Genomic DNA, 17,001 nt, shown 5'->3' with positions numbered 1-17,001 from the left:
TCTAGAAATCGATAATGGTAGCAATAGCTATTTGTTTACTTTAAGCCTCTTGGTATAATACAATATGAAATAATACCATGTAAGAACATCATTAAAAAAAAAAGAGCACATCTGGACACATCATGTAGTATATCTGCAGCATTAATCAATTCAAGTCTTCACGAGGAAATAGCCAACTCTTTGAAAACACTGAACAGACAAGGGTGTGTTACATAATAACCATTTGCATAATAGACCAAAGCCATGTCCTTCATAAACAACAAAAAAAGCTTATTTCACCCCAAAAGGGGACACTGATCACATTCACACACAGGTCACATATTCACTACCCTTGTCTTGCTTGTTAACAGACCTGCCTGATTGAACATGAATTTTCACTTTTTTCCACATACAGCATGCACACACCTGAATAATAAATACACTCATCATGGCCCAACCTGAAGTGTAGAGCAGACTCACTGATTAGAGATACTTTATAATTCATCAAAAGCATATCCCAGAAGCTCATCCACCGATAACATCTGGTTTGATAACTTTGCCATCAGCGCGTCTTTGAATTCCACCTCATCTTTTGGGCCTTTGTCTCAGAGCATCCTCTGACCCGTCTCAGAAATCTCAAGCCTCACCTCCCCCTACTCCCCCGGTCCGAGAGGTCACCCTGAGCTGCCCCCGGCCTTCTCTCCTTACAAAACATTCTTTATTTACATTGGAGGCATACATACCTCGCATTTTACCCCTGATTCAATTAACCCAGTCGGCCTGCCTGTCTACACCACTCAAGGTGAAGGGATACCCAGTGAAAAATGCCTGAAATAAGCTGTTGTGGCAGTTAGTTACATTTTAATGTTAGCCATTTGATCAGGCTGCCTCACCAAACTCTGACCGCGGTGCTTGTCTGGTTGGAGGACACATGACCACCATCCGAAGCTTCCTCTGGTCTTAACAAAGGAGGGCGTACAACACTATCTATGTTCATCAACATTGGGTTACTAATTAATACATGTATATAGGGCAGAACACTCCTCACCCAAAGTAGTGTACCAGGAAATACTCTATAATCTGTAGGTGTTGCTAAAGCATCAGATTTACGAGATGATATACACTGCAAATTTTAGGTTTACGGTCAAGAAATACTTTTATTGTGCAATATTTATATCACTGCTTCTTTATCCTCCATTTTCTTCCCACCCTAACTGACATGTGTACCTTCACACCTTAAACAAGACTTGGGCAGCTGAAGTGGGCACAGGCATGCGAAAGCCTGGCGGCATGGTGTAAAAACACAAGCCTGACTAATAAGTAATTAATGTCGGGCAGGAGAGCAAAACGCCAGCTTGAAAGCAGAGCGAGCAGCTGAAAATAAACACTCCTGTTGAGCACTGCCCAGAAGCAAACACAATGCATGCGTGAGTCAAGTCTTGTACTATTTTTTACAGAGGTCTAACCCAGGTTACAACGTGAAAATGTCATTGTTAACAAATCTATACAAACCAAGGCTGTATTTAATGTGCAAGTAAGAGTGTTTCACACACATAGGACACAGGCTTAACATTTTTGTACATCATGCACAACCTGAATTATTAAGTTAATCAGTATTATTAAACAAGCTGCCAAGAGATAACAATAGCCATTAACAGAGCATTTAGTTGTTCACAACTCCCTCTTGTGGCAAAATATAATATCCCATATGATGAGGTATAATTTGGCCATCTCTAAGGTCATGGAAATACAGTTTGAATCAGCTATGACACAGTTTCTTAAAAGATGATCATCTAACAGCCACACATGCTCTGACCGGGTGGCCAGTCAATATGTGGCTGATCTCATTACAACACAAACTTGCGACACATTCCAGGGTCACAATTCTGTGTGTCAGCCGCCCTTTAGTGGCCCATGAATGTCAAGTAACACCTTGCTAAAGCATCAGAGAGCTCCACGGGAGCCTATGGGGAGTTTACAAACTCAAGAAAGGGTAATTATGGTGCAATCTCAGTCTTTGGAGGTGAGAAGGGAAACTGCATCAGGGCTTGCTGGGAGAGCGAGGTGTGAAAGCACCAGACGTCTCTAGCATGGTCTTCCTGCGTGCCGTTTCCTTGGCAACATTGTGGTTGAGCCGTCGCAAGCGCTCCTGTAAAGAAGGATGATGGAGATAGGTCAAACAGTGATTGACATGTATGGTTAGATACTTTGTAGAGTACAATCTGCAATGGCCAAAGAACTGAGAGTTTAAAAACTCATAAGCAGAAATAGTGCTAGAATGATCTCTGTGCAGACTGAAGATTTTAAATTGCAGTTCAACTTTTTTCAAGAGGGGTTTTTAATTGAAAAGAAAACATTAAGCATTAGACAACAACATTTCAACCATTGAAGCTGAAGTTATTGTGCTGTGTTAAAGACAAAACAAAAACTACTCATAGAAATAATTTCACAAACCTGTGCATTCTGAAGAATGTTGTTGACCAGTACCACTCTGCGTCGCGCATTCAGCAGTTTCTTGACATATGGGTCTAAGTCGAGCGCCACCTTCTGGTGTTCGTTGATTCTACACAATTCTAAATAAAGGGAGAGGTGTCTCAGAAGTGTACAATGGGGCATACAAAACTAGCTAGCCCGAAAACCGCACATTCACGAAACTGAACAGTGTTGATCAACTTAGACCCAACCTACCTGTAGCCAAATTGTCAATATGCTCCCGAAGCTCCACTTGGCTCTCTCTATTGACAAAAAGAAAACAACATAGATTAACGTTGCCTAAATACAGCGATGGATAGATACTTGCAAATAAGATAGCATTTGATATATTGACCTAGTTTTACTCTTCCACTAAAGAGGTTGAAGCACGAGAAACGTTAAATTATTAGTACCGATATTTCGCCCAGGTTTCATGCATCACGAGATCTGTCATATGACAGCTAGCAGGTTAGCTTACGGTACTGGAAAATGACAACGAAATCTTGACATGACCTACTTTAATTCGGTTTTCTAATTTCAGTAATGTTGCACATACCTTACTGAATGCACATGTAGGTCGAGCTGTTGCACTGCGGGTTTCAAGAGTTCAAAAAGACCTTCGGCTATGACATCTTTGCCTGAAGGAGTTTCAACTACTGCTAACGCCGCCATGTTTCCTTCTAGCACATGAGATTCTCGCGATGTTTGACGTCAGTGTGAACCACTCCATTTTCCTCTGTCAGGTCATCACACACAGGGATTAGCACCATTTTGTTTTGAATGGGAGGAAAGGCAGCTGGACAACGCAACAGTCTAGATTTTCAGTCAACAACCAACTTCGCCTCTCTGTTATTATTACTACTCCTCATAAAATAACGCCAACGAAGGAACAACATTCGTTTGTTTTGTTTGCTGGCAACGCATTGTTTTTTCGATATCGTTCAGATAGCTAGTGATAAGTGGCTCAACGTTAGCCAAATACTTTGACACTCCTATCCCAAACAGGTCACGTCTCAACGGTTTCCTTTAGAACATTCTGACACGTAAGTCTTTAACTGTTTTACTCTCTTGGCTGGATGTGTTTTGGTTGATTTCTGTGTGTTAATTTAGGTGTCGATGAGTAAGTAGAGGAGTTGTCCTCGTATCCAACGTAATGTTACTTGCCAGCGAGCTAGGCAGCTAGCATAATTTATCTTATCTTATTTGCTCGTTAAATCGCAGATTGATAAGATGTCCAGTTTAGTTCTCTAGCTAAGCAGAGGAAACATGCACGCAGACTGTATTAAGATTCATATATGTATGTTAGTGTAATGTTAATCGCCAAGGCGATTGCCAGCAAGATACGTTAGCATTAACAAACATGGTAAACGTTACTCTTACGTTACCCCACAAGATTAACATAGCGTAGGCCAAGAATACATGGGAATGCCTAATGGTGTAGCTGTCCAGCATAGGTAATTCATATTTTTTTTAAGCTGGCTGTTGGCGAATCCGACCAAGTGTTTTTGCTAGATAGCTATGGTGTTGGGGAGAATGACAATTACCTGGGCGTGCCTACTCAGTTGATCTTCTGACACTAACGTAGCTTGCTACCATAGCTATCGTAAATGTTGTTGGTGACATCTGTCAAATAAAGTATACAACTAAGTTGATTGTCTTAATTGTTCTGTTTAACCACATACCCACCACTATCTCGTTCACAGGAATCTCCCAGCAAGATCGAAGCTAAAATGAGTGCTCCGTCAACTCAAAAAGTCGTGCTGAAAAGCACCACCAAGGTGTCCCTGAACGAGCGGTGAGGCGCTACGCACCCCGACAGCTTTTAACTGACGGCCAGAAGGGAGAGAGCGAACACACCTAGAGATACATAGAAAGCCGCGGCAAGATGGCCTACTTTGGAAGTCACAGAAGGGCCATACCAGACCTGTCATGGACGCTAGAGTGTGTGCCTCTTGAGCACTGCTTAAACAAGACGACCCGTGGCCACGGGTGGTCTAGTCATGTAGAAAAATGCTTATTGGTAAAGGATGATTGGTAAAGCTGTATGGCTTTGGTATGGCTATAGATCAGCTTGGCACCTCTCGCGGAGGCAGTGCACACCTAAGTGTGATGAGAGAGGGTGATGGGGATATGGTGACATGAGGTAAGGTGGTGCTGCTGTTCGCCCCTAAACAGAAATGGTCTTCCTTGACCGTGTGAATGGAAAGTTGCAAACATGAGACACCATGGAGGATGTAGCGTGTCCTCCCTCAGCTTTCCCCGCCCTCTCACAAACTCTCTCTCTCTCTTTCCTTTCTTTCTTAACTTTCTTTCCCGCATCTATGTTTTTCTCTCTCTTCCTCTTCATGATCTCGCACCCCAAAGAAGGCACCCAGTCCGAGCCTGGACGTGACCGCATCCGGTTTCTTTCTCTGCATCCTCTCGTGTCTCCTGTGAACCCCACCCCCTGGTGTCTTCTCACTGGGGTGGGGAGGCGTGCGGTGCGGCGCGGTCCGGGCTGTAAGTGGCTGGGTGGCCAGACACCCCTCCAGCCCTGGGCCTCCTCCCCTATGGCCCTCTCCTGGGCTGCTGGCTGGGGAGCAGGAGGCCTGTAAGTGGCAGTCACAACCTCATCTGTCTCTCTCTCGCTCTCTCACTTCTTCTGTCTTTCCCCTCCACTCTCCCTTTTCTCTCATTTTCTGGTGATGTCTCACCCTCTCCTTTTCACTCTTCACCGTGGGCTTTCTTCTGTTTTTGTTTTCAGCAAACTCTTGAGCTGTTCCTTTTCTTTGACTTTCCAGTCTCTCTCCCTCTCTTTCTGTCTTCCCCACCCCCTCTTCTTTCCCTCTCTCTCCCTTTCTCTCTCTCAACCATGTCTTTCTCTGCTCTATACTCGTCTTGTGGATCTGCTTCTCTGTTTTTCAGTTATCACTCCAAACAGACTCTTTCCTGTTCTTTTCTCTCACTCTGTCCTGTTCACAGCTCTGTATATGCTGGACTGGTTTAGCTGCACCTCAACAGCTCTATGCTATGAGGAGTATCTGGGGTGTCTAGACTTCACAGAGAGAGAGTGATTAAACAAACAGAACAAAGTGGGCATTCACTGACTACGCCATGGCCTGCCCGTGGCTACGTCCGTGGTGTGTGTGTGTGTGTGAGAAATGATTTGATTTGGAACCCTCCCTCCACTGCCCTCCCTCCTTTCTTCCTTTCCTTCTCCACCCTCCTTTTCTCTCTCCTCCTCTTCTTCTTCCTCTTCCTCCTCTTCCTCCTCCTCCTCTCTATGTGTGTTTCCCCTCCCCCCACCCTTCCCTACCTCTAAGCTTCACAACCATGCTGAAGACCAAGCAGCCCACTGCGGTGAGCATCCGCGCCAGCCTGCAGCAACAGCACATGGCAAGCGCCCGCAACCGACGCCTGGCGCAGCAGATGGAGAACCGGCCATCCGTGCAGGCCGCCCTCCACCACAAGCAGGTGGGTCGCCCACAGGTGAGAGACTCAGGCCTTTGACACCTGGTATGGGTGAGACATGGAACGGTGTTGCCCAGTGTCACCAATTCAACCGATTTAGATTTTTAATGTGTTTATTTATTTATTTTTAATAACAAGGGTAATATCAACGGCTAGCCATGGTGATGATGGTGTCACTGTTTATAAGTTGATTTAGATGGAGATTTTGTAAGCTAGTGCAACAAGGTCATAATGGATGATGTCATTCATGTAGTTTTGGCATGATGGGTTGACCTCTAGACTAGATGACCAAGTAGGTAAGATCACATTGGCAGCAAAGATCATCTATCGGTGACCGTCCTCACTTTAGATAGACACAGGTTGAACTGAATGATCAAGAAAGAAAATACTTAAAGAGGACCTTTTTTATGTTCATTTTCAATGTTCATAATTAGATTTTGGGGTTTTACTAGAATAGATTTACATGCTTTAGTGTTCCAAAACCCCTGTTTTTCTCGTACTGTGCATCTCTATTCTTCCTGTGGTAGAGCTCCTGTGTCTTTAAGCCGCCCCTCCCGATGAGCCCAGTGTGCTCTGATTTGTCAGCTAGGTGGGCAGCAAGGATTGTGGATCCTTATGGATTCATCTCAGAAAGGTGGCAGCTGAGAAAAGTGGTTTCTGTGGGAGAAAGGGACTTTTTGCTTTGTTTAACTTTGCAGACTATTTGCAAGCTATTTACATACCGTTCACATGCACAAAAAGCTATAAGGCACTAAATGAGAGATAGAAACTTGAAAAGCATAATAGGTCCACTTGAATTGATTGAATAGTACACTCCTGAGTCCAGACCGACCAGACCTAACCCCAGCTGTAAAACCTCCCGTGCTGCTCTGGAGCACCTCTTCAGAATGGCATTCAACTCGACAGTCTTGGTGATGCTGAAACCAGTTTCTCTGGCGTTTCTCTGGTCATGCCTTCATTTCACATGCATGCCTAAACCTATTACTAAGCTCAGTGCACTGTGTGCATGCAAAGGCTTTTGGGAACTGGAGTAGCTGTGTTAGTAGGGTTGAAAAACAGTCAGGGTTTCAGTGTTTGTATAATATGTAAATATATAATGTATTTTCTGGTCAGTGAGCATAAAATGAAAATACATAATATTTTATTCAATTCAATTACATTGTATTTATATAGTGCCAAAACAATACAATTGTCTCAAGGCTCTTGCAAAATTGTCTCAAGGCGATTAATAAATCTTTATAATGGTGTGTATGACGGGTCAGGACTGCATTTATTATGTATTATATTATATGTATTTTCTGGTGTTGATGGGACACCTGATCACGCTAGAAACTACCACTCAAATAACATTCAGGACCCAGCACACACCCACACACACAGAAGCACAGGCCGGTTACCCAGGGAACAGCTCTGTGGCCTGTGCCTATGAGCAATGGTAGCCTCAGGGGCACTAGCTGCTATTGTCACATGGAGTCAGATTTGTGTTCATTATGTTATCCCACCAGTCCCTGAAACACAAACACACAACTGGAAACACATACACACACACACACACACACTATACTTTTGCTAACTTGTGTGTGACTGAGACCAGGTATGGCGTGTCTCATGAGTTGTGGTGTCTCCCCTCATCCTGAGCTACTGTGTGTGTGTGTGTGTGTGTGTGTGTGTGTGTGTGTGTGTGTGTGTGTGTGTGTGTGTGTGTGTGTGTGTGTGTGTGTGTGTGTGTGTGTGTGTGTGTGTGTGTGTGTGTGTGTGTGTGTGTTCTTTCCCTTGGCAGAGCCTAAAGCAGCGTCTGGGGAAGAGCAACATCCAGGCGCGGTTGGGCCGGCCGGTGGGGGCCCTGATGATGCGCGGAGCGGTGGGGGGTCGGGGCTTCCCCATGGGGGGCATGAGAGGAGCAATGCGCGGAGGAATGAGGGGCCGCGGGGGCCGAGGGGCCGGCATGAGGGGAGCCCTCGCCTTCAGAGGTCAGTCAGCGCTCAGACCAGACCAGGGACAGCTGTAGCGTTCAATTTGCTCTCTCTCTCTCTCTCTCTCTCTCTCTCTCTCTCTCTCTCTCTCTCTCTCTCTCTCTCTCTCTCTCTCTTTCTTTCTTTCTTTCTTTCTTTCTTTCTTTCTTTCTCTCTATCCCTCTTTCTCTCCCTTTCTCTTTCTCTCTATCCCTTTCTCTCCCAGAGGTCTGTCAGAACAAGGACAGCAGTGGCGTTCGATTGATCTGTCTTTCTCTTTCTCTCTCTCTCTCTCTCTCTCTCTCTCTGCCTTTCTTTCTCTATCCCTCTTTCTCTCCCTTTCTCTTTCTCTCTATCCCTTTCTCTCCCAGAGGTCTGTCAGAACAGGGACAGCAGTGGCACATCAAGCCCCATATCGTTGAATGTAATCGCTAACTATCATTTAGCGGTCACAATTTGTCACTCAATATTAGATTAGCTTTATGTACTGGTATTGACTTATACAAAATGGATCGATCTAACAAGGTCAATCTTTTTTTTTTTTAAATCAACAGAGGGGCTGGGTAACTTATTTTGTGTTGGCAGCGAGTACTGAAGATCTGGATACTGTAATTTGTAGCACTGTAGTGAGAAACCTGGAAGTGTGTCAGGAGGTCAGGCTGTGGTGGCTGGGTGTGGAGCAGGGGGTTGTCAGTGTTGAGGACACGGAGCAGCTGATCCTGTGAGATGAGGTGTGGGTGAGGGCCGGCAGCTGGAGTCGTCTGGGGGGGGGGGGGGGTTCCTGTGAAAGTAGCCTGTCAGCACCTCAGAGCACCCCTACAACACTGCTGCAGGTGGAGCTGTCAGTCACACACAGAAAACGCCTGCGAGTCTTTAAATGATTTTACTACATTTATAAAGACGCCATTCAGAGCTAGACTGTACGTTTGCTCAGTGGTTATTGTTCATAGGGGGCCTGTTACATGGCTCAGTCCGTTTGTATGATGTGTTGCCGGGGACTGTGCTGCCGTGGTGACAGAAGAGACAGCTGGAATATCCCTTATGTCGTCAGGGTGGCCAGTAATTCAAATCTGTTCAGGAAAGGGAGGAATGTTCCAGGTGGGTGGAATGTGCTATTTGTGGAACCTTTGGAACTCACTTTTTGAAACTTGATTCTGCCTGCTGCTGTTGTTCGCCTGCCAGTGTGTTTACATCGTTGTGACAATGAGTGACAAGCTTAGCCAGCCCCCTCTGGTCTCCGTGGAAACACACAAGCAGTTGAGAACTTGAAGGGCCAGTTTTACAAAAATTAAGTTTTTGGAGTTTGGTGAGAACAGTTTCAGGCTAAATGCACATTAGAGTGCGAGCCAGAGACAGAACCGAATGAGGTCCTTTTGAGTATCCTTGGTTGCTAATGCTAGGGAAGCCACTATGTGTGTGTCCTCAGAGGATTGCTGTACCTGGCACATTGTCTGACTGGGGGGTTTATGATGCGCCAGCAAGTGGTGTGGTGTTTCAAAACAGTGGACCAGTCCCTGGATCATTCCCTGAGTTAACGTGTGTGTGTGTGTGTGTGTGTGTGTGTGTGTGTGTGTGTGTGTGTGTGTGTGTGTGTGTGTGTGTGTGTGTGTGTGTGTGTGTGTGTGTGCTCCCTCCGCAGGCATGGGCATGGGCATAGGGCAGATGCGAGGCCGGGGTGGCCCAGGGCGACTCGGCCTGAGGAGGGGCATGCGCCAGCGAGGGGGAGGACCTGGCAGAGGTGGGCCTCTCATGGGCCGCGGAGCAGGAAGAGGAATGGCTGGACCCCGAGGTCGAGGTGGGTGGGAAAATATTATTAATAATATTATTATTATTAGTTATTATAAATATTAGTTATTATTGTGCATCGCATAGATTATTTTTTTATAACCTAGGAGCTATAACACACTGCTCTGGGGGATAAGTCTTTGGCTTTCCCCAGACACTAATGTAATTACACAAACAACAAACATGGCACCTTGCCAGGGCTACCAAAAGGAATAGAATATGGAAGCATAATGGAAATGTCACCGATGGTAATGTGTTAAATTACTAAATAATTCTATATGGAACATATCATAGATAACATCTATGTCTGAGAATCACCAGCCCTTTACTTGAGTCATGCCTCCAATGGCTTTACATTGCATACATTTAATCAAGATCGAATGAAAGACCGTGATTTGCTTGATATTGAGCTATTGCACACTACAGTAGGACCATAAGGAGTTTTTTTCTTTGCTTTCCCCTAATGCAAAACCCAGAGAAGGTGTAAAGTTAGATTGAAAGACCTTCTGAAAGAAGATCCTCCTTCCCTTTCCGGATGTGGTGGCATGTATGTGTTATGTGATATGACATACTGATAAATTCTGCATTAGTGAATGGAAAAATGCAGCCACAATGCGTGTCTGAAATGGCATAATATAACATGGGGGTTATTAAGAAGGGCTTAACGATGATGAAGATGATGAAGAAGACGATGACCCTGTGAATGACGTCCCCTCTTCTTCTCTTCCAGGACGCGGAGGCATGATGCGCGGTCGCGGGGGATTCGCCGGCAGGGGCCGCGGACGGGGGAGAGGCCGAGCCCCCGGACGTTCGCAGGTGACACGGGAGCAGCTGGACAACCAGCTGGACGCCTACATGTCCAAGACCAAAGGCCACCTGGACGCGGAGCTGGACGCTTACATGGCCCAGGCGGAGGCTGAGGGCATGGAGTGACCCGACCCGACCCGACCCGTCACTCTTCCCAAAGCAAGGCTCGTCTACAGCGAGAGCAGAGCTAAACGGAGCTGCAGAAATAATTACAGACTTGACATGAAGATGATTTTTGTATTATATCTGAAACTGACACACACACATGTACAGACACACACGTACAGACAGACACACACACACGTACAGACACACATACGTACAAACACACACACACACATACAGACACACACGTACAGACACACTGAGGTGTCTGACCATGCTGATGTGGCTCAGCTCGGCATGTCTGGGACGGACAGCACACAGGCATGCAAAGTAATCAGAATCAGACGATTCGTCAAAACGCATTGGATTCCACTGTTTCCACTGGCTATGCTGTTAGGCACAGGTTACACTAAATGAAAGAAGAAGAAAAAAAGCTATTTGTATGTACAAATTTCTTTTGAATGTTTTCCTGGACCTTAGAAAGGACTGAATTGGTTACTGTGTATCTGTTGACCTTTATGACCTGTATGACCTATGACCTGTAACTAAGAGGGGCAGTGTGCTTCCCTCGTCCTGCGCCACTCAAAGCAGATTTCCTTTTTCTTTATTTTCTTTTTGGTTTGTTGGTAATAAACTACTGAGTATTTGGTTTCAGGACTCCAGGAGCTTCACAGTTAGATACAATTGTTATGTTTAAATATATTATGACTCTACAGAATGCTGTAGATTTCTATCATTTCATCGTTTATTTTGGCTTGCTAAATCTTTCAGAATCACTGAGCATTAACAAAACCCTTAAACAGAAGGAAGAAAACATTACCTGGTATATAGAGGTTTGTGTTAGCATTTTCTTTAACCTAACTGGCCTAGCAGGATGCTTTTTGGTATAGTTTACAAGACTAATGATTTGAAGATAAAATGTTTAGGTGTATGATGCAGTTTAAAATCCCTGATTAGCACGGTGGTTTGGCTACATGTATAGTTCTGCTGTGGCTGAGGGGACTGTTACAGAGGATCACTCTGTGATATCACGCTGGTTGCTTTGGATGTCAAGACCTGCCATCCCAGACCTCCCATTTTTCCTGCCAGGCCCCTCCTGTTTGTTCATGTTTACACAACTTTTTATTTGTTATGATTTTACATGTGGTGTCTTACATGTGGAGCACCGATCAAATGAAGTAAAAACAAAGTTGAACAATAGTATCAGAAGAAGACCGTTTTTGGATGTTATTTTTATTTTACTGACCAATGAAGGCTACAACCACTCATAAATGTGTTTGATGGGCGACCCACGCAAATGCCTGTATGCCTTCAGATGACACTGCCAAGTCCGCTCAAGGCGCCGGAGCAGCTTCGTCCTGGCACCTCGGAATCGCTGTGGGATCTTTTATTGTTAAAAATCAAATATTAAAGAGTTTGGTTCGGCACACTAAAACATCTTGAGACTTTTTGAGATTTCATGTGTCTGATAATCATATTAATAAAGAAGATGGAGATCGTTTTGACATTTGAGTGAGATGGCTGTAGGCGTGAATAGTACGCAAAGTAAGTGCACGGTAAACCAGTTTGTGTGCTGTAAAGACACGGGTAAAGCAGGGGTCTCAAACTCAAATTACCTGGGGGGCGATGAGTGTCTTGTCAGTGGGGGGGGCCAGATTTTTTTTTATCTGTTGGCTTGCCTATCACAATACTGTAGATACCACTTTTGAGTGTGGCAATTTTACCATGTGCGATCAGTGGTGCAATGGTTAGTGTTGTTGAATAACAATTAGCTGACCTGAGTATCAATTCCTGGGCAATGCCAGATGCTCTTTGGATGAAGGTGTTAGTTGGAGTTGCATTTTTGGATCACTTTGTCTCATTGATAGCCCATGACTTACATATGCAGCACTAATAGTGAGATAATGTCTTCACCGACAACTACATCTTATTTTTTCCTTCATACATGCACATTTCAAAGCAAATGCTGTACTGCACCACTTTTGTATAGTTGGTAACAATGCTGCAAACAATCAAAACAAAGCCGAAAACTGAATAAAGCTTTAGCAAAAATCTGAATTATTTTATAAAATAAATGTATTTATAATAAATATATTTCAAGTGTATAATTTCATTTGTCTGTCAAAATGCAGTATATTTCCATCTATAGTGATCTAAAATTAATAGTTTACTGATATGCTGATCATTGATGGTGCCCCGTCTGTTGTTATTCCTCGTAGCGACTTCCATGACAAACCAGCATTCTCAATTGCGTCACACAGTTACTCAAATACATCTTACCTGTGGTACGGCCTTGCATTGTTATTAATTGTAATTCCTCTGTCACTTCAAACTGGTTGTTAACACCGCTGGAAAAAATCGCCAGCTGAGTATTATCATTTATGTCAATACTCTCGTCCAGACCCACAGAATACGCATTGAAACCTTTGCCTTTGACACACATCTATTTATTTTCTGATGATATTTTCCGAATATTGCCATTTCGTGACTTGAAAAAAATGTTCGTTGAGTAGCAACCCATTACTTGCTGACTTCAATTAAGGTTGTGTTCAAAAACTATTAAAAGTAAGATAGTTTCCATTACCTTACATGACTGGACTACTTGCGGAATGATATAAAAGATGTGAAGCACAAAACCCGTTGCCAATGGCAGCGGTAAACGTTGGGGTAGACCATTCAAATCAATGTAACTTTTCTGAAGAGACGGCCGGCCGGATAAAATCGCTTGGCGGGCCAGACCCCTGACGTACAGTTTCAATATGCAACCTTGTTGATTGTTGGTGCCGACTTTAATATGAGGTTTGTAATTGTTGCCCACCCTCGTCAGTGGTGGGGTCCTTGGATGCTTAGCGTCTGAGGACTATTTAGGTCATAGTGAAAAAGATAGCAGAGGATGGTTTCGATCCATCGACCTCTGGGTTATGGGCCCAGCACGCTTCCGCTGCGCCACTCTGCTTCCACAACCTCTATGGTATAATCTCCAATTTTGTTATCTTCTTTAGTTGCGTTGTCTTCATTGTGGATTGATGTGTTCAATGTTGCAATTCCAAACTGAGTCGTCAGAACTAAATTTGTGTTATTGCAAAATAGGCCACAACAAATTTCTTCACAATTGATGCTATAATCGAATTTGCTTCAGACATCAGCACGTTAGGTGGCAGTAGAGCTGTATCCCCTCCTCACCTCTACAGTATGTGTGTCGCATTTAAGCAGATCGTCGAAAAGCGTCTAAATAAAAGTTCGCTTCAAGGTTTTGTTTCATTACTGGATATATAGAGCCTATAGATTGTGAATAGAATTGTGATGAGACTGATTGCTGCTGTAAAGAAGTGTGAGATGAGAAAAAAAGAAGGAAGGGATTTTGTATGGCCTAATCCTCCATGACTAAAGTTTTTTTAATGTTGATGTACATCATAAATTATTTTTAAAACATTAAACTTCTGTTTTTATATGCATCACTATGAGAGCAGAGGTTTCAGGTTCGAGTCCCACCGTTTGCAGAAATTGAGGTTTGCATTATTTCATGCAAAACTCATTTTCATAATTGGAAATCACAATTTGTTTGCATATTACCTTTTATTAACCTTATATGGATAATTCTACATATTTTCAATACATATATGCATTTATGAGAGAAGAGTTGACCCCAAAGTCCCCGGTTCGAGTCCCACCGTTAGCAGAAATTTAGGTGTGCATTATTTATTGCGAAGTTCAATTTTATTACTAGAAATCACAATTTGTTTGCATATTACTTTTAATTTACCTTATATTAGTGAGATATATATAAATCTACATTGAATATTTAAATGCAAGTTCCTGTACAGTTATGTGTGAGGTACTTTTATTATTTCATAAAAAATGTGTGTTCCAGTTAATCCATTCTTCTATTCACAAAACACAAAAGAACAAATGAAAAATATAAATCTTTGTTGTAAACAAACTTTTATTTGCAATAACAAATTCAACAACAACAACTATAGCATAATATATATATACAATATAATAATATATATCAGAAAACATATACAGAACTATATACAGAAAGTGTGAAACTGGGAGGGGAAGGGGCTGAGGGGCACTAAGCCAGTGGCCATGCCTCTGGGAGGGGGGAGGGACAATTTATTCATTTATTTTTCATGCATTTGTTTATATCCTCCAACCACTGCTCCTTGGGAACAGCCTCTACAGAGGGGCAGTATATAATATCCTTGTACTGTGTGACGGGGCACCTGTGTGACCCGCCTCTGCAGCCTGTAGGCTGCTGCTTTAGTGGACTGGGTGCAGGTGTTTTGTGTGTGTGTTTTGCATGTTCGATGTTCGTGTACATGTACAGTTATATGTTTGTTATGCTCGTCATTCTGTTTAAAATAACCACACCGTGCAATGTCTTGTCTCATGTTCTGTTTTATTTAGTTTAAAATCATACCTCATACTTTCATATTTCATAACGTTTGTCTTGCTGTTCATGTCTCGTCTTGTGTTCGTTTGTAGGTGAAGATGGCGCGATTAAGCGCAAGCTTTAAAGCTCTTTATAACTTCCGGGTTAACCCGAGTTATCTTTATTGTTGTTGGCTGCTTTATCATGTGTCGGCTATGCCGTCACCGAGCCTGTATACTAGCTACGTGAGTGTAGTCCATTTTCCCAGCTATGTGGGACATTTGTTTGTTTAAGTATGGCCGCTATGAGCCACAGGTGCATGGGTGCCTGCTTACGACACACCTGTGACTTATTAATTGGCATGAGCCAATTACAGGTGTATGTCGAGGCTACTTAAACGTGCTTTTTCTTTGCTTATGGAGAGTTGCCAGTTTAATAGGACTTAAGTCGTTGGAGCTCTCAAGGACTAGCTACTTTGGTCCTTTTTATGTTTGTAGTCGACTATTGCGTATTGCGTAAATGTTGGTGGCTATTATGCCCATTTATTTGTCTTTTTGGACATATTTAATTTATATTTGTTTATTATTGTTATTGTTTTTATTGCCTTTGGCCTTATTTGGGGAAATAAAGACCTCATCTTTTCAACATCTTCTACCTCCTGAGTCCTCCATGAGTTTTCATCTAGCTCTAACCGCGAAAGCTATCCCGACCTTTAACATACTGGCTGTGTCCAGTCTCCGCTGTCCTGAACTGCCCGTGTTTCTTACACGTGTTGCGCAGAACACTGCAGGTCCGTTTTCGGACTGGAGCAGGAGCGGCAGAGGAGAGGCTGGCACCCAGAGCCTGTGGAGCAGCACCCAGCACAGGCCCCTGTGAGGTCACTGGACCCAGCATGAACAGCTCAGGGCCCGAGGGTGGAGAGGGGCACGAATTTACAGCCGCCGGTGCGTCAGTCAGGGAGGAGCTTGGAGGCAGCAGCAGTCAGGTTCCCCCACCCACCAGTTCCTGCAGCAGCCGCTCAATAAGGCTGATGGCGGCCTGCATGCCGCATGTCCTCCTGCAGCAGTACTGGCTCAACTCCCTCCTAATTCTCCTGTCCACCAGAAGATCAGTAAGGGCTAGCACCCCTTCCTGCCTGAGCTGCTCCCTCGTCATCTGCCGCAACAGAGCGAGGTCCCCTGCATCCCTCTTTACAGATAATGGTGGATCAGTGACTTCTCTCCACCACACAGCAGGAGGAGTGCCAGCAGCTACAGAGGAAGGCCCTTTCTGAAGAAGTAAATTGCGTTTTTCCCATTTTTTGGGAAAATCCAACACCGCCTGAAATGTTCCTTCATTTTACAGGAGAAAAGGATAGCTGGTGTCATTTTGGCAGGACAAGGGTGTCTTTTGACCCACAAGGGCCAATGGCACTGTCAGTGCCAAAACAAATCAAAACACTGCTCACACCGCTGTGTTTGTAAGTGGTGGTTGTTTCAGGAAAGACCCCAGCTGCTTAGAGACACAGACCCGACAACAGACATGGAGGAAGCTCAAGAAATTGAGGAACTTGTACAAGAGTCTGCTTCCACCAGGCAAGGCATTTCAGAAATGCATTGTACAGACATCTGCCAGTTGACAGACTACATATGGAAAAGCTAAAAAATACCAGCAGAGCTACCAAATGATCTGTCCACAAAAGAGAGAGCTGTCCCAGAGAGCTTTGAGCCAGCTGAGGCCATATGTCCTTATTGCCCCGGTCCGTGTCCCCCATCTTTGGGAGACGGAAGACTAGTGACACGCCATTGTACTGTGTATGGCATATCTGCAGTTACCAAAGGTACATTTCCATCTTTAGCATCAAATGCTGTTTATTTCCAGGCTACATCTTATTCTCATATTTTGTACTTTTTGTGCATTTAATTTGAATAAACCTAATAGTTGTTTTGCTATTTTCCAGCCGTGTCAGTGTACATGAAAGAGTGCCTCGTCTGTCATCGTCCAGTGATGTTTCAGGAATACCAGTCAGGATTCCATAATTACAATAACAAGACATTCTTGACAGTTCCTCTTTGTTCTCTACTGACTGCGGGA

General features: G+C 44.0%; 2 protein-coding genes across 4 annotated transcripts; one reads left to right on the top strand and one right to left on the bottom strand.

Annotated features, from left to right (window-relative positions):
- Positions 1-1,116: 1,116 nt before the first annotated feature.
- On the bottom strand, positions 1,117-3,207 carry snapin (SNAP associated protein). The gene is made up of 4 exons (XM_012834478.3): positions 3,008-3,207; positions 2,668-2,714; positions 2,434-2,552; positions 1,117-2,128 (listed from the first exon to the last, which is right to left on the bottom strand). The coding sequence occupies exons 1-4, from the start codon at positions 3,121-3,123 to the stop codon at positions 2,021-2,023; spliced, it is 390 nt and encodes a 129-aa protein (XP_012689932.1). The 5' UTR covers positions 3,124-3,207; the 3' UTR covers positions 1,117-2,020.
- A 5-nt stretch (positions 3,208-3,212) lies between these two features.
- chtopa (chromatin target of PRMT1a) lies at positions 3,213-11,985 on the top strand. Of its 3 annotated transcripts, none has more exons than XM_031586093.2 (6): positions 3,213-3,494; positions 4,155-4,246; positions 5,754-5,919; positions 7,682-7,871; positions 9,493-9,648; positions 10,369-11,985. In XM_031586093.2, exons 2-6 carry the CDS (start codon positions 4,182-4,184, stop codon positions 10,569-10,571), a joined length of 780 nt encoding a protein of 259 aa, XP_031441953.1. In that variant the 5' UTR covers positions 3,213-3,494; positions 4,155-4,181; the 3' UTR covers positions 10,572-11,985. The 3 variants fall into 3 exon arrangements, with proteins under 3 accessions (XP_031441953.1, XP_031441954.1, XP_012689931.2); XM_031586094.2 differs by having other exon boundaries at positions 4,155-4,594; XM_012834477.3 differs by having other exon boundaries at positions 3,214-3,494; positions 5,754-5,904.
- The last annotated feature ends 5,016 nt before the right edge of the window (positions 11,986-17,001 follow it).

The sequence above is a fragment of the Clupea harengus genome, chromosome 19 (assembly GCF_900700415.2).
Source record: "Clupea harengus chromosome 19, Ch_v2.0.2, whole genome shotgun sequence".
Lineage (NCBI taxonomy): Eukaryota > Metazoa > Chordata > Actinopteri > Clupeiformes > Clupeidae > Clupea > Clupea harengus.
Note: the sequence above shows the minus strand (reverse complement) of the source record. Positions and strands in the feature narration are given on the sequence as shown.

What these genes read in the sequence shown, in the direction of transcription:
- snapin (XM_012834478.3), bottom strand. Translation starts at nt 3,123, where the DNA reads ATGGCGGCGTTAGCAGTAGTTGAAACTCCTTCAGGCAAAGATGTCATA. An exon ending in CTACATGTGCATTCAGTAAG is followed by an intron (nt 2,715 to 3,007) that starts GTATGTGCAACA and finishes TTTTGTCAATAG; the next exon opens with AGAGAGCCAAGTGGAGCTTC. An exon ending in TATTGACAATTTGGCTACAG is followed by an intron (nt 2,553 to 2,667) that starts GTAGGTTGGGTC and finishes CCCTTTATTTAG; the next exon opens with AATTGTGTAGAATCAACGAA.
- chtopa (XM_031586093.2), top strand. Translation starts at nt 4,182, where the DNA reads ATGAGTGCTCCGTCAACTCAAAAAGTCGTGCTGAAAAGCACCACCAAG. An exon ending in AGCAGGTGGGTCGCCCACAG is followed by an intron (nt 5,920 to 7,681) that starts GTGAGAGACTCA and finishes TTCCCTTGGCAG; the next exon opens with AGCCTAAAGCAGCGTCTGGG. An exon ending in GGGAGCCCTCGCCTTCAGAG is followed by an intron (nt 7,872 to 9,492) that starts GTCAGTCAGCGC and finishes CTCCCTCCGCAG; the next exon opens with GCATGGGCATGGGCATAGGG.